General features: G+C 43.8%; 1 protein-coding gene across 2 annotated transcripts in view; it reads right to left on the bottom strand.

Annotated features, from left to right (window-relative positions):
* Window positions 1–13,921, bottom strand: part of TRIM36 (tripartite motif containing 36) — a 42,098-nt gene extending 28,177 nt beyond the window's left edge. For both annotated transcript variants that reach the window (XM_054589329.1, XM_054589330.1), the window contains exons 1-2: window positions 13,859–13,921; window positions 2,164–2,398 (exon numbers count right to left, since the gene is read on the bottom strand). In XM_054589329.1, the coding sequence (XP_054445304.1) occupies window positions 2,164–2,398; window positions 13,859–13,921 (298 nt within the window). The remainder of the gene's footprint in view (window positions 1–2,163; window positions 2,399–13,858) is intronic.
* Window positions 13,922–14,389: the final 468 nt, after the last annotated feature.

Genomic DNA, 14,389 nt, shown 5'->3' with positions numbered 1-14,389 from the left:
ACAGGATTTCATAAAATACATCTGTGAGCTCAATCTAATTAGAAATACTAGTACACAACTAAAATTTCTTTCAATGGTCTGTGCTAAACATTAATATATAAATAAAAAGTGAATTTTCCTTGGTCAAGCAAGCAAGGGTCCCTAATTAGCCAATGAGGATCTACAATGTCAAGTTTTATCTGGTAGGATGATTTCAGGCTGTTACTGTGTTTCTATTTGCCAGTTTGTGGGCAGGGAGGGAAAGTTAAGAGTAATGACTTCAATATGAGCATAACCCTCTCCAACCTCATACTCTCTACACTCCCAGTTACCTAATGCTCCTTTTTTTGTATACAGTCGCGCACTGCATAATGACATTATGGTCAAGGACAGACCCCTTATACAACAGTGGTCCCATGAGATTATGAATCTCTATTGCCTAATGACATCATAGCCACCCGAACGTTGTAGCACAATGCATTACGTATTTGTGGTGATGCTGGTACAACCAAACCTATTGCACTGCCAGTCATGTAAAAGTACAGCACCTACAATTATGTACAGGACATAATACTTGATAATAATATAAATGACTATGCTACTCATAATTATGTACAGGACATAATACTTGATAATAATATAAATGACTATGTTACTCATTTATGTACTTATTGTACTATACTTTTTACCGTCATTTTAGACGGTGTAGTCTTTCTGCTTATAAAGTTTCCGGTAAAACAGTATGCCATGTTTTACTAGCAGCAGCCGCACACATCTCATGTTTCCCATGTCTCTTGATTGTAACATCATCTCTTGCACTTGATTTAATCGTGTTGTTTTGTACAGCGACATGTTGTACAGGCCTGTAGCCTAGGAGTAATAAGCTCTACCACACAGCCCAGGTGTGTAATAGGCTTGCATATGTGCACTCTTATGCTGTTCACACAACCACTACATGAGGGGTGTCAGAATACAGCCCCGTCATCAGGTGGCACATGACTATATACGTGTAATTTTTTATCGGCAGAGGATCTTCCAAGTAATTAGTTGTTACCATTTAAAGAAAAATACATGTTTTTAAAATAGCATAATATTAGTCTTAGAGCAAATCTACTCTTATCCACTCTCTGATGGAGCTCAAAGACAAACATCATCCAAGGAGATTCCGTATCACAGCATGGATCAAAACAGGTGACATTCTCTAAAATGTAAATTAGGAGAGATGCTTTTCTGCTAAGTGTTTTGTTAACAAGATTTAAAGTTACTCCTATACTGTAGGAGGAAAAAATAGAGTGGCGGAAAAGAGTAAACTATAAACCTATAAGCCCAAATTGGGCAGAGCTGAAGCCCTGAAGCCTGATGCTTATTACAGCCACTGAAGCACTGTCCATACAAAGACCTGCCTAACATGACACTGTGGTATTTCTACCCAACCTAGACTTCCCCTTGGTCCTCACTGCTGATACTGACCCTTAATTTTTTAGTGGCCCTATTCCCAGTGATTTCAAACTAATTTAGACCTATATTAATCCTACTATGGATGTCCAGAAAAAAGTAACACTACCCCAACAGGAAACTATTCAAACATTGGCTATATAATAAAGGTAAAGTATGTGTGCTATACAACTCACGAGATCTACTTCTATCACTACCACAGAATTCCACTACTATTTAATTGATGTTCAAAGTCCTTATTTTTAAAAAATGGATTAAAAATGGCTGAAGAAGAAAAAATTCTCAGGTAGAATAAAATGATACCAAATAATTCCTCTAAAAAAAGCCTTTGGGACTATTCACTATGTAGTCTCTTCCCTTAATTCTTCATATTTATTTACATATTACCATATATAGATGTTTCCCTAGTAAGTACTCCAGTAATCCATCACTCATCCCTCATGTAAAGGATGTCATAGAGCAGAACACCTTCCTAAAATAGACAGTTAATAAGGGATTTAACACAAAGTTTAAGTGAATACCAAACTTTGTATGGGGTTTAACACAAACGTTAAGTGCGTACCAAAAGTCAGCAAGAGTTTGTTTTGACATTTTAAAGCAGGGAAGGGTCCCTGTATAACTACAGTTTTATTTCATTCATCTGGAAAGATTAACCCTGAAAATGACAAAAATCATTTCCTTTCCACAGTTATCAATGAAACTCCCTGACCCCAATATTCTACCACATACCTGGTCGGTTAATCCTGTCAACTTTATCCAAGCTAGGGGAATGCAGCCAAAGTCGAGGACTGCTCTGATTGGAGTTGTCTGATCCCACGTCATTGAATGAGTCATCAAGTGTCAGTAAGAGTTCTTTCACACACTTATGACAAATACTATGTTGACAAGGGAGGATCAACGGGTGGGTAAACAGCTCCTTGCATGCTGGGCAAATGAGCTCTCTTTCGATATTCTTAATGGTAACCTTAAATTGAAAAAAAAAAAAAGAGAAATCAAAATCAAAGGCTCTTAGTAGGTAAATATATTAACATGCTTATACATCTTGTAAAAATACATGTGTTTACCTTTCCAAAAGATTTAAGAAACACTTTTTTTTTAAATATGAAGTTCCTTTTTGGCTATGAAATACTATACCATCAACCCCCCTCTCAGTACCTAATAGCTTAGATCTGAAGTGTCATGAGATGGTAAAAATTGAAGTATGAGAAAAATTAGCAGAAAATATTAGGGGACCATAATATTTCATCAATTATGAAGTTATTCAAGCCATGACTAATTTACTGATTTAGGACTTCAGGGAAATCCTTAAAGCAAATTACTTCAATAAAAATTAAGAATATAGCACTAAGAATGAGACTGTTTTTCTATTTAGGGCATTAATTCTGTGAGTAGCAAATTACAAGAGTTGGTCATACTAGGTTAGCCAGTATATTCATGGAACCCTACTTGAAATGTATTGACAAGCTGAACTACTAGCAATTTCCTACATTAAATGTGACCATTTTTCATATGCTACAACTGTAATGCAGGTAAAATGCTTGAGGATCCCATGCTGCAATATCAAAGCAGTTATCTTAAAAGCACTTTATAAATATTGAAAGAGTGTAGAGGATTAGAAGATACCATTATAAGAGCTTGTGATACTACAAGCTTGCATTATTTTCAATGAGAAACACTTAAAGACTCTTATCACAACTAAAAAGGTTTGATAACCTCATACCAGTTTCCCCACGTGGTTTTTTCCCATTGTGCACCAAACTTCAAGGGTTCAAACTTTCCCATTGTGTATCAAACTTTCAAGCGTTATGAATCCCTGAAATTTTAGTGATAGTCCAACTTTAAAGTACTCATAATCTTGTGCATTTATTTCTACTACCAGAAATACAAAGAACATTACAATTGAATTAAGCCACTTATTTTAATTAAATAAAACTGTATGCTATTCTATTCCCCCTAAAGTGACACAAAGTTCTTTAATAATTCCTGACAACAGCACTACAGCCAACTGGCTAAATGAGTCTTTGCAGTGTTTCCTGCTGCATCACTCAATAAATATTTAATAAAAGCCCACAACACATCACAATTTTAGTAAATTTGGAAGACAGCCACACCTCACAGTTTACATCAAGGAATACAGACCATTTTCATCCTATCTCATTTTACAAGAAAACTGATACTTGATTCAAAGAAAAATATTGTCCTGAATGTTTAAAATAGGTTCTCACACCCCATTTTATGGGAAGTTTACTCCCCACTGGAAGATCTAAATTCATTTCCATTTTTCTTGTACATAAAGCAGTACGTAAGTTTTTTAAGCACGATGGATATAAAGTAATTTTTACCCAAAAGGTAAATTAGTGTTCATTTTACATTCATTGAGGGAAAACAATAATGATTAAGAGAAATGTGATGTGGTGGCTCCACAATTAAGCTGTTTCAAACTAAATAAGGTTCAACAGAAAACTTAAGTTCTTAGGAACTGACTATCCCGTTTCAAGCAAAACCACTCCAACCGCAACAGCTGCCAGAGCCAGCCCGCAGGGGTCCGAACGGAACTCGAGCGCCGACGCCACCGCACTTCCAGACAAAGGGCAGCGGGACACGCGCCGCGCAGCGAAGGGCACAAGACTCCCTAAAGCGAATTAATTCTACAACTTAAACCCCATTAAAGAGCCCCGCCCAGACTGCCCCAGGGGCTTAGATGGGCGATAACCGCACCCGAGCAGTGCTCTCTTCCGGACCCAGAGGACCTGGAGTCCAAACCTCCGAGGGTTAGAAAGGGGCGCACCGAGGGGTAGAAAGGGGGCGCACCGGGTTGCGGAACCCGGCCATGAACGGGGAAGACGAAGAGGAAGCGATGCAACCACAGGGCAGCCTACGCTCCTCGGGAGGAGTGGCTCCCTCCCAGCTGAGCTGTAAGGGAAGAGAGACCCAGGGGCCCCGGCGCGCCGCCATCCAAGAGTGGACCACTTCTCTGCCCCGCTCACCAGCGAGTCTGAACCATCCCCCTCCATGAAGCCTTTTTGCAGGTGTCATCAACGGCAGGGTCCAAACGGGCAGCCGAGAGCCGGGCAGGCTCTGGTGGGCGCGTCCCAGCGGCTGCCGCGGAGCCTCGGCTGGGAGCTGGAAGGCGAGCTGGTCAGCCGGACCCGTCCAGCGGACCGACGCGGCGAGAGGCCAGGGCGAATGACAGCACGGGCGCAGAGAGAAACTTCGCTCCCTGCGACGGCCCCGGAAACTCAGCCCGCGGCCGGCTGCGGCGGCGGCTACTGCGGACTGCGGCTGGGCAGGCGGCAGAACGGAGACCCGGGCGCGGGCGTCGCGGGGGGCGGGGCCCGGGTGGGGCGGGGCCGTCACCAGGGCAACAGCGCCCTCCGCACAAAGAGGGAGGGGCAACGGACGGTGTTTTGGGGGACTACCCCCAGGCATCAGGGCAGGGGTGTGGTGCGCTCTGGGGTCCCGCCCCTACGCCCTCACCCCTACCCTGGCCTCTGCCTTCGCCCCTTGCGGGGTTCGGAAGCCCAGGAGGGGAGAAGATGAGGGCGCGGCGGAGGCTGAGGGCAGCCTCGGGGTGGGGCTGGCCAGGCCGGTACGGGGTCGGCTTTCGGCGGTGCGGCAGTCTGCAGATCGGGCCTCCGGCCCCGGCAGCCTCCTTTGCTTCATTTTGCTTTCCCTGGCCTTTGGTAAAGCGCAGTACCAATCATCACAGACAAGTCACATTTCCTGACTCTAGACGGGTCGCCAAGGCATGGGCGGGCCTGTGCCGTCGCACTGAATACCGCAGAACCCCGTGCTGCGGAGGCGACGAGGGCAGGAGCCCAACCACCCCACCCACCCCACGCACCCCACCCCTGCCCGGGCCGGGGCTACCCTAGTGAGTCCCTGTCTCTGCCCCGCTCTCTTCCTTCTCTTCCGGCCCGATTCACCGGGTGAACTTAACATTCCCTGACTGGTCAACAACTATTCATATTCTGCTTTTTTTGCTTCTACTTTTCCACACGCACGTGTTGTACGTCTCGCCAAGTGGTACGAAGGCAGACCACATAGCAGGGGTCCCTTTTCCTGGCTCTGAACAGTAATTCAATGCAAGAGATGGCACCAAGGGAGGGCCCGCCCCGCCTGGGGTCAGCGCCCTGCCTTCGCCCCGGCAGCTGCTCTTTGGTTTTCCCCATCCCGGTCAGAAGGCGCGGGGAAATCGGGTCAGCTGGACTGGAGCCGCTCCGGCACCCAGGTACCCACGTGGTGATCGCCGGCCGAGGCTGTTAAGGTGCGTCTCCGACACACCCGGGAGTAGGATTGTAAAATGCACCTGCCACAGCTTTAGCGCGTTTCTTCTTCCTTGTTTTAAAGGCAGGTGGGAAAAAATTAACTTGGGACTGTGGGGAGCCGTATTATTAGAGCATGTTTACATATAGACTGAGAAAACAGGCGCTCTAAACAGCTAGGTGAAAGGGCCACAGAACTGGAGCGCGGCATCGCCTTTAGGTTTTGGAAGGCTGATCACTTGTATGCATTTGGGAGGAGTCTCTAGTTGTGCAAAGTCCTGTCTTCCCGCAGCATTGTTAGCACTGGTAGCTTCTTCTCCAGCCCGTCAATTAAATAACGGTGTAGCAGTATAGAATTAAGAACAGCAAGGGACCATAGCAACGGTCTTTAATGGAAACCCTCAATTTACAGATGAGGTGCAGAGAGGATGAATGCCCTGCCAAACAATGACTCAACTTTTCTGATCTGCATTAAGGCTTGTTGCGTGGCCCCACACGCTCGGGTTGAAGCGGCTTGCTTCCCACAGGTTCTGAGGCATCCTAACCAGGAGAAAAATAATGCATGCCTGCGAAATTTAGTTACATATACTATATGTATATGTACTATAAGTACTATACCATGTTCTCACATAGATTTTTAAAAATTCAACCATTAAAAAGCACTATGAATCAGTTTCTGTGTTTCATACTGCTCACTGGGTCAAATAATTCCCCTCTGGCTGTTATCTCACATCAGCACACTTAAATTGCACTTTGATCCAAACTAATAGCAAACAGAGTAAAAGAGATTAGAAGGCTTCATTAACACGAGCTAAAGATAAAACCTGTGTAGACAGTATTTGGCTGAACAGAAATTTAAAAGCCCTTCCATATGGACATCAAACATCAGTGAGATATCATTTTCCACCTGATTCTCGAAGTTCAAGAATTATGTTAACACACTTGGCAAGAATGTAGGGAACTAGGCACTTTGAAACTTTTTTTTTGTGACCATGTAGATTGGCACAGCTTATTTGAAGGGAAATTTTGCAAGTCCTATCAAAAATTGTAAATGCTTATACCTTGTCTAAGCAATTCTAATAAGAATTTTCCCACTGAAAGACTTGCATGTATGCACAAGAACATGTGTACAATGATCTTAATTGAAACTTTATTTATAAAAACTAAATATATTTCTATCATCTGTAATGTACATCCATACCATGGACTCTTATGCAGCAGTTAAAGTGAATGTAGTGATGAGAAAGGATTTCTAAAGTTACAGTAATTTTAAAAAGTACAAAATCAGATGAATAATGTATGTTGCCATTGACAAGATAAGACAGGCACATATGCTTATATAGGCAAATAAGTAACAAAAAATAAGATTTTAAAATATTGAGCACACACACAAAAAAATGATAATGGTATTGCTGAGTAGTAAGGGAAAGGGGTCCAGTGTGGAAGACAGTTTTCACTCACATTGCACTGTATTGTTTCCACTTCATAACATACTTTACTTCCAGAAACTTTTTAATGTAATTTAATCCATACACTTTTAAAAGCAAAAGGGCGAGGAGGGATATTGCTAAAAAGACAGCAAATATGAAAATCACCATTCTACACCATTACTCTTCCTCTCCCCTAGTCATTTCTAGCCCCCTTGGCTGCCATGCTTTGGGTCACCTCAGCCGTTTCTCTCAATATCCATACATCCCCAGCCTTCGAGTTATCAAAGATGCAAGATCCTTCCCAGCTCCTCCAGTTAAAATCTTGTAGGGATTTCTTTAATCCTTTTCTCTCCTTCCCCCTGTACCTCTGGTCAGCCTTCAAATGCTTGTTTCTACTGAGATCCTGCCCTTTCTGAAACAGCCTATCAATTAGTTTTCTACAGATGACTTTCCATATGTATAAGTTACTACTCTTACAGGTCCATTTGCACAGGGGCAGATAAATCTATGGCCCTGGACCACAAGCAACTTTGTGTAGGAATATAACAGGGAGGGATTATATGTGCATGTGAGCATATTTAAATGTTCAGCAGGGGGTAGGGGACAGAGAGGTAAACTTATAATAACACAAAATAAGTCTACTATAGTATGGAGGGCCTGGAATACCATGCTTCTTTTCCATAGATGTTGGGAATCTTGAAGGCTTGTAAGTGGGAATGGTGTGAAAAATCTGTACTGTTTTCTTTTAAATCATTATTCTTCTAATGTGCATTGCACATGCTATCCCTTGGTGCCTACCCCTCTTTAGTTTGGAATATCCTAGCACCTCTTTTTCCATTAGTTTCTTTTAAAATATGGGTCAAAATTCAACACAGGGAAGCCTATTCTACACCTAACACACCCATGCCAAGTCTACAACCCTTTAGTACCCTTGCCTATACTGTGATGTCTTACACTCGTGGATGTAACTGAATTGCTCTTCTGTCACCTGTCTCACGTCTACTACTCCATGAAGTCTAAGGTCAAGGAAGGATGTCATCAATTTTTTCCTACTTCACCTGCCAAGAACTGCCACTCCCCAAACACACATACACACACACACACCATTCAGTTTTGGTAAAACAGAAACTCAATAAATGTTCCTTACCTGACATTAAAATATAAACTTGTTACCCTTTAGGCTATACACTACTCAGTAAACTGACCAGGTCTCTTTCCACACTGATGCCGAACGAAAGATTAATACTGAACAAAAGATTAAATTACTGGCAGAGTCAAGTCCTAGTGACCATGGTGCATATTTCAGTAAGTGCTGTGAGGCACTACTGGTTCTTAATCGGTCTGGTCTGAAATCAAACAACCAGAGTCTCATATTGTTAGTATATCCTGAACAAGAAATAACAAGGTGATATGGCCACATACACCTAAGCCTTGCCCCTTGTTGGGAACTGTTAGTCATTGAACAACCTGGGTAAAAATTTAGAGAGTTCTGAACTTAGGGGAAATAAGGAAGATGGCAATGAAGTAAATCACTGTGTTTCACAGTGACTGGCATGCGCTCTGTATATGTTGCTGGGAATCAGGAGTTACAGGTGAAGGGACAATAAATGGCATTTATCAATTATTGACCCAAGCCTCTGACGGGCCAAGCTCACCTGTCAAAGTGTTTCTATGGGAACAACTGCAGGGGAGGGAATCCAGTGAACCACAAGGCTCAGATTTCCATTGCCTAGCCAAATCCTACTCGCCTTTCAAGCTGCAGATATAGAGCCTCCGTCCTCATTAGTCTAGCTTTCATTGATTAGGTCCCATACTCTAAACTCTTTTAGCACTTAGAGTCTTATTACTCAGCTTAACATGATTCGATACTCTCATTTTGGACACTAATATTTAACATTTGTAAGCCTTATCTTCCTGTGCATTTAAACTTTGGTTTGTTTTAAGAGAAAATCCAGTAGGCATTTATCTGCTAAATGGTAGTGCCAGACCAACAATTTGAAATTAGATACAAGGAACACAGCACTGCTCTGGCAGACATTTTTCCATCAACGGCTGGAGTGTACTGGCTGGTTGACTGGTGGGCAAAGGAGTCTCCTGGTCACCTTGAGGTCAACAGAGCTGGGAATATTTGGAGGTTATTACCAAGTCTCTTCTGACCATATCTTACTATTCCTACACTAAAGGTAGCTAGGTTTAGCAAATAAAAACAGGATAGACACCCTGTTAAATTTCATTTTCAGATACATAATGAAGTTTTTTTTAGTATAAGTATGTCCCAGATATTGAATGGGACATATTTATACTAAAAAAAAAATTATTTGTTGTTTATCTGAAATTCAAATTTAACTCTAATCCCTGTATTTTATCTGTCAGCTCTGCCTCCACTTGTTAATGATCACAGTTTGGAAATAAGGTGTCTCAAGTCCCCACCCTGCAGCCATAGTAGCCAGGTGTAATAGCTTTCACTTATTGAGGGCCTACTATGTGCCAGTAACAGTATCAGGAACTTTGCATAAAAGATTCATCTAAACCGTGCAATAACCCTGTGAAATAGGGATAATTCCCTTCAGAGGGAACAGGTAACAACCACAACTCCTACCCACCCCCACTCTCAGATTAAGTAAATCGCATGATTAGATAGGATCCCATAAAGGCAGTTTCAAGACAGGATGTCACTCTAGCATCTCTACCGCACTACCCACAGCTAAGTATAAAACATGAAATTTTCAATTTCATCAAAAATCTCACTTAAACATTCTCTTACAAAGTAGCTTAAGAGATACATTTTTCAAGTTATCTTTCGAACAATGTAGTAAAAACATCAGAGGAAAATTATAATGTTTATGAAACCAGCTATTTTCTAATGATACTGCTTCAATCTAAATCTTCTGTTTGCCTTCCATACCCCCCATAACACACACATTTTACCCAATCTCAAGATATAAAAAAATATATTTTTTAAAGAATACTTTGCAATGAACACAACTTCAGTATTATCACCCAGTTTAGATTTGTTTTGTCAGCAGCTACCTATTGAACTTTCTGAAACAAATCATTTCATGGTATTTTGTTTTTGATCCCAGGAGATGTTTAAGACTTCATATTGGTCTAGATTTGAGGATTTTATAAACCTAATTATTTCAGGGTATAAGTATCTTCTGGTTCTAAAGTAAATTTTAGACTTACAAAGTTTTTAAATTTTTTGTGCCTAAAAAATGTTCAAAGTTAAAAGTAATAATTCACCAAGTAATGGAATTATTGCCTGTTTCTCTATCAAAATTAAATGTAACATCCCAAAGCCTCTTTTATTTTGCTCAAACTCTTGTACTCTTTGAAAGTATCTGAACAGTAATTATTGAACTATGAGAAATAAGTACTTTCTAGCTATTTATACATAAATATAAATATGTTAAATACTCTATAAAGAGGTATACTAAATTTAAATTCTTCAATATTTTTGTCATTGCATCTTTATTGTATGATTTCAGAAGTGCGTACAATGATGTGAAGGGAAGAGGTGTATGAACATAATTAAAAAATTAGCAAGGCAAATTATTCTAGAGACCAATAGATGTTGACCTTTGTGAGAGCTTTGGAAAGCTCTCGTTTAGTCCAAAGACACATGTTAAAACAGAAACAAAAAAGCAGCTTCCAGAATCACAAATTTCTCTGATAATGAAATATTAGGAATTCCATTTACATTGATTTTTAAACCTCTTGAGAATTATAGTAGGTTTTAACTATGGAGTGTATTTTTTGCTGAGCAGAAAGACCACACTTGTAGAGATGGCTGTGTACTTTAAATATTAAAGTAATCATCACAATAGAGTAAAATAAGCCCATCAAGTTTCTCATGTGGGTTTTAGGTTACCCTAAGATGAAAGGCTCACCTCCCACATTCAAAGAACAAACAATAAGCTAATATAATTTAAAATAGACACAGCAAACTGCTGCCATCGGGGGAGGCAGTGAACTGGAGGTGGGAGGGAAGTTCAACCTTTTTTTAATCTGTAAAATTTTCTGGAAAGATTAAATGTTTTGAACAAGCATATATTTACTTTGTAAAATGTTAATGCCATCAGAGAAAAGTGAAAGAACTTATAATGATGGTCAACCCACTGGTCTCAACTTGAAAGGAAAGGAAGGAAAAAGGGGCAAGAGGATGACTGGCCTCTGCTCTCCATTAACTCAGCCAACTTGGTCTCCTCATTAGACCAGTTTCACCTTATTCATTACATGCAAACCTGAACTACCAAGTGCAACCTATCTCCTCAAAGGAAAATAAAGCAAGTAAATCTCAAAGGTCTGTTATTCCATGGCTAATACTCAGAGAGGTAGGTATTCGGTGTTCACTGTGTAATCATACACAAAGTGAGGGTTTTAAATGGAGTTAGAGGTTAGGGGTGGTGACGAGAGTGGGCAGGGAATAAGCCTGAGTCAAAATGGTTAGAGGCCACTCCTGACACACTCTCTCTCTCTCTCTCTCTCTCTCTCTCTCTCTCACACACACACACACACACACACACACACACACACACACCACTATTACCAAGGGGGTAAAAAAAGTCAGAGGAAGGAACTGCCCCAAGTTCTTACTGTGAGAGCAGCGTGCTTCCCAAACTCATGAGATTTCACAGGGACACCCAGCCTCTATAACTTTGGAAGTCTGCAGAGCATGCCCTGTGTTTGCTGCAGGCCCCTTGCTGAATCCTAAATAGAGAGTGAGGCAGAGAAGTTCAGTAGATGAAACCAGAGTTATGTTGCTTTTGCTTTTTCATTATAGTGAGCATACTGTGATAAACACATTGCTAATTCTGAGGTTTATTTTTGTTTACTCAACTTAATCATAAGAAATTTAGAGTTCAGTAATGGTTCTGTCCTACTCCCCCATTACGGGAAATTTACCTGTGTGCTTTATAATCACCTGGGGTGTTAACACGCAGATCCCTGGATCCCAATCCTGAACTACTGTCTCAGAATGTAAAGCTTTGCCTGCTGAAGGTAAGTATTAGTCAACTGATACAATTCTGGCTTACCCTGAAGAATGTCTGAGAACCACAGGCCTAGATTCACCTCTCAATTGAGAGTGGTCCATTTATTCTGTAATCAACAAATAGCAAACTTCTTTCCTCCGCCCCTCCCAGCCCCCATCCCTCCAGGGCTCCTGTGCACCAGGGTTCTGCTGTTCGCTTTTGAGGGTCGAATCCGGGCCATCTGACTAGGCGCCTCCACACTCAGAACCAGCACTTCCTCCTGGACTTCTCTCTCCTGGGTAGGTCGTGCAGAGGATGGAGCAGGCTGTGGTATGCACCCTAGGCCTGCGGGTGGCCATTGGGAGACTCTTGGTGGCGACAAAGTGCTTGGAAGTGCTGGCCAGGGTGTCTCCAGGCATGAGTGGGATGCCCCTCGAGGTGCAGGATGGAGCCCAGGGTAGGAAGAAAAGTGGAACAAGGGTCTTCTACTTGCACTTCTGGACCAGAGCTGTAAGGCTGTAATTGCTAGGGGCCGCCCCACCTTCAAAATGTTAGTAAGTATTCTATTTCAGATGAGTAAATTCCGTGTTGGCAAAACAGGAGAGTCCCGGGAGGCACACGGTTCGCCCAGGACACTTAGGCCTGTAAGTATATTAAACTGGCTCCCCAGCCGCAAGACTACCTGGCCTGATGCTAAAACCACTCCAGACTTTGTATCTGCGGAGTTGGGATGAGTGAGGTATGAGACTCAAGTTTCAGGTGCTCACACCAGGTCTTCAGAATCATCCTTCTTCTTTCTGATGAGCTTAGGCAGGGAGTCTTTTTTTTTTTTTCCCTCTGTGCCATTGCCTCTTCTCAAACTCCAGGTGCAGAGGGCAAACGCAGATCCCACTTCTCACTTTCTCCGTGCTTACAAATCCCCGAGGACCACGCACCGGGTGGCCTTTGATTTTCCCCGTCGCCTCCCTTCTACAAACCACTTAGGCGCCTCTCTGGGCAGTTTTTCGCACGCTGCGCGGGGACAAGTCTTCCTGCAAGGCTTTCTGCCCAGGCGCGGCGCCACCCGGCCGGGCCGAGGGTGTGGTCAGGAGGCGCCACCAACAGAGCCAGCCTGGATTTGGAAAGGGCTCCAGGACAGGTGCGGGACTGAAATCCGGCTCTTTATCATCTCACCCCTCCCCACCAAAAGAAGTCAGCTTGAAAGGTTTCCAGCCTGGGGCAGCGGGTAAGGACCTACTAGAAGGAAGGCTGAAAATGCCTAGGCGGGGCGATCAAAGGCTCTACCCTGTTTATCAGCCACACAGTCGGACTTCACGCTCACACCGATCCCGCCCTCCCTGCGTGGTAACCAGCTGCTGGGACCCTCCCCCCACCATTTGGTGTCTGGACAGGCGAGGTTACCCACTCCCACGCCCAGGCAGCCCTAGGTGCTTCCAGGAGCGCCCCCTTGGCCAACACCCGGCCCTCCTACCCATCTACGCACGCAGAGCGCTCGCCCCTTGTCCCGCGAGCATCTCCTGTCGCCCAGCTGGCCCCAAACGCTCGGGAAAGCTCCAGTTGGCTCATTTCAGAGGTGCCGCGTAATAAAGAAAAGGCGGCTACTTTGCATTCTGCAGCTGCTGGGACGCCCGAGCTGAGAGCGAGAACCGGGGATCCCAGCCCCCGCCCTGAAATGGAGCAGGGCACCCACAGCTACTGGCCAGGTAGTACCCGAAGTGGGGGCCCAGGCCGCCAAACCGCGCGCCCCAACACTTACCTTTCCTCTGGCTAGCAATTCCATGATGTAGCCAAATTCACTTATCTCCGCCGACTCAGACATGGTTACGGCCCCTCACAAACTCTGGAGGACCAAGGCAGGTGCGTCCAATTTGTTTTTGTTCTTCTCTGCTTTTTAGTTTGAGTTTTGCCTTGAGCTGCGCCCGTGTGTTGTTAACGAGGAGAAAATGAGAAAGCGGGGAAACAAGCAAAAAGCGGGATTTGGTAGGAGGAAGGCCATAGAGGACTCTTGGGTATCCCGTGCTGGTGTGCTTCGCTCTGGGTGAAGCGGTCCCAGCCGGCGATGTAACGGAACAAACCAGGGCGGCGGTGGCAGCGGTGAAATCCTCACCAGGCGGAGCCCCGAGGCCCCGCCTCCTCGGGGGTCGCGGCCGGCGCCTCCCGCCGGGGTTCCACCGCTGCCGAGACAAACACCAACACAAAAGCAGGGCTGCTCCGGCCAGGCGCGGACCCAGCCCCGACACCCACTGAATGGTTAAAGCGGTGCTTTATCCGATGCCCGGGAAGGTGG

Source organism: Pteronotus mesoamericanus, unplaced genomic scaffold, assembly GCF_021234165.1.
Source record: "Pteronotus mesoamericanus isolate MK-2021 breed Mesoamerican mustached bat unplaced genomic scaffold, CSHL_Meso_final scaffold_167, whole genome shotgun sequence".
Lineage (NCBI taxonomy): Eukaryota > Metazoa > Chordata > Mammalia > Chiroptera > Mormoopidae > Pteronotus > Pteronotus mesoamericanus.
Note: the sequence above shows the minus strand (reverse complement) of the source record. Positions and strands in the feature narration are given on the sequence as shown.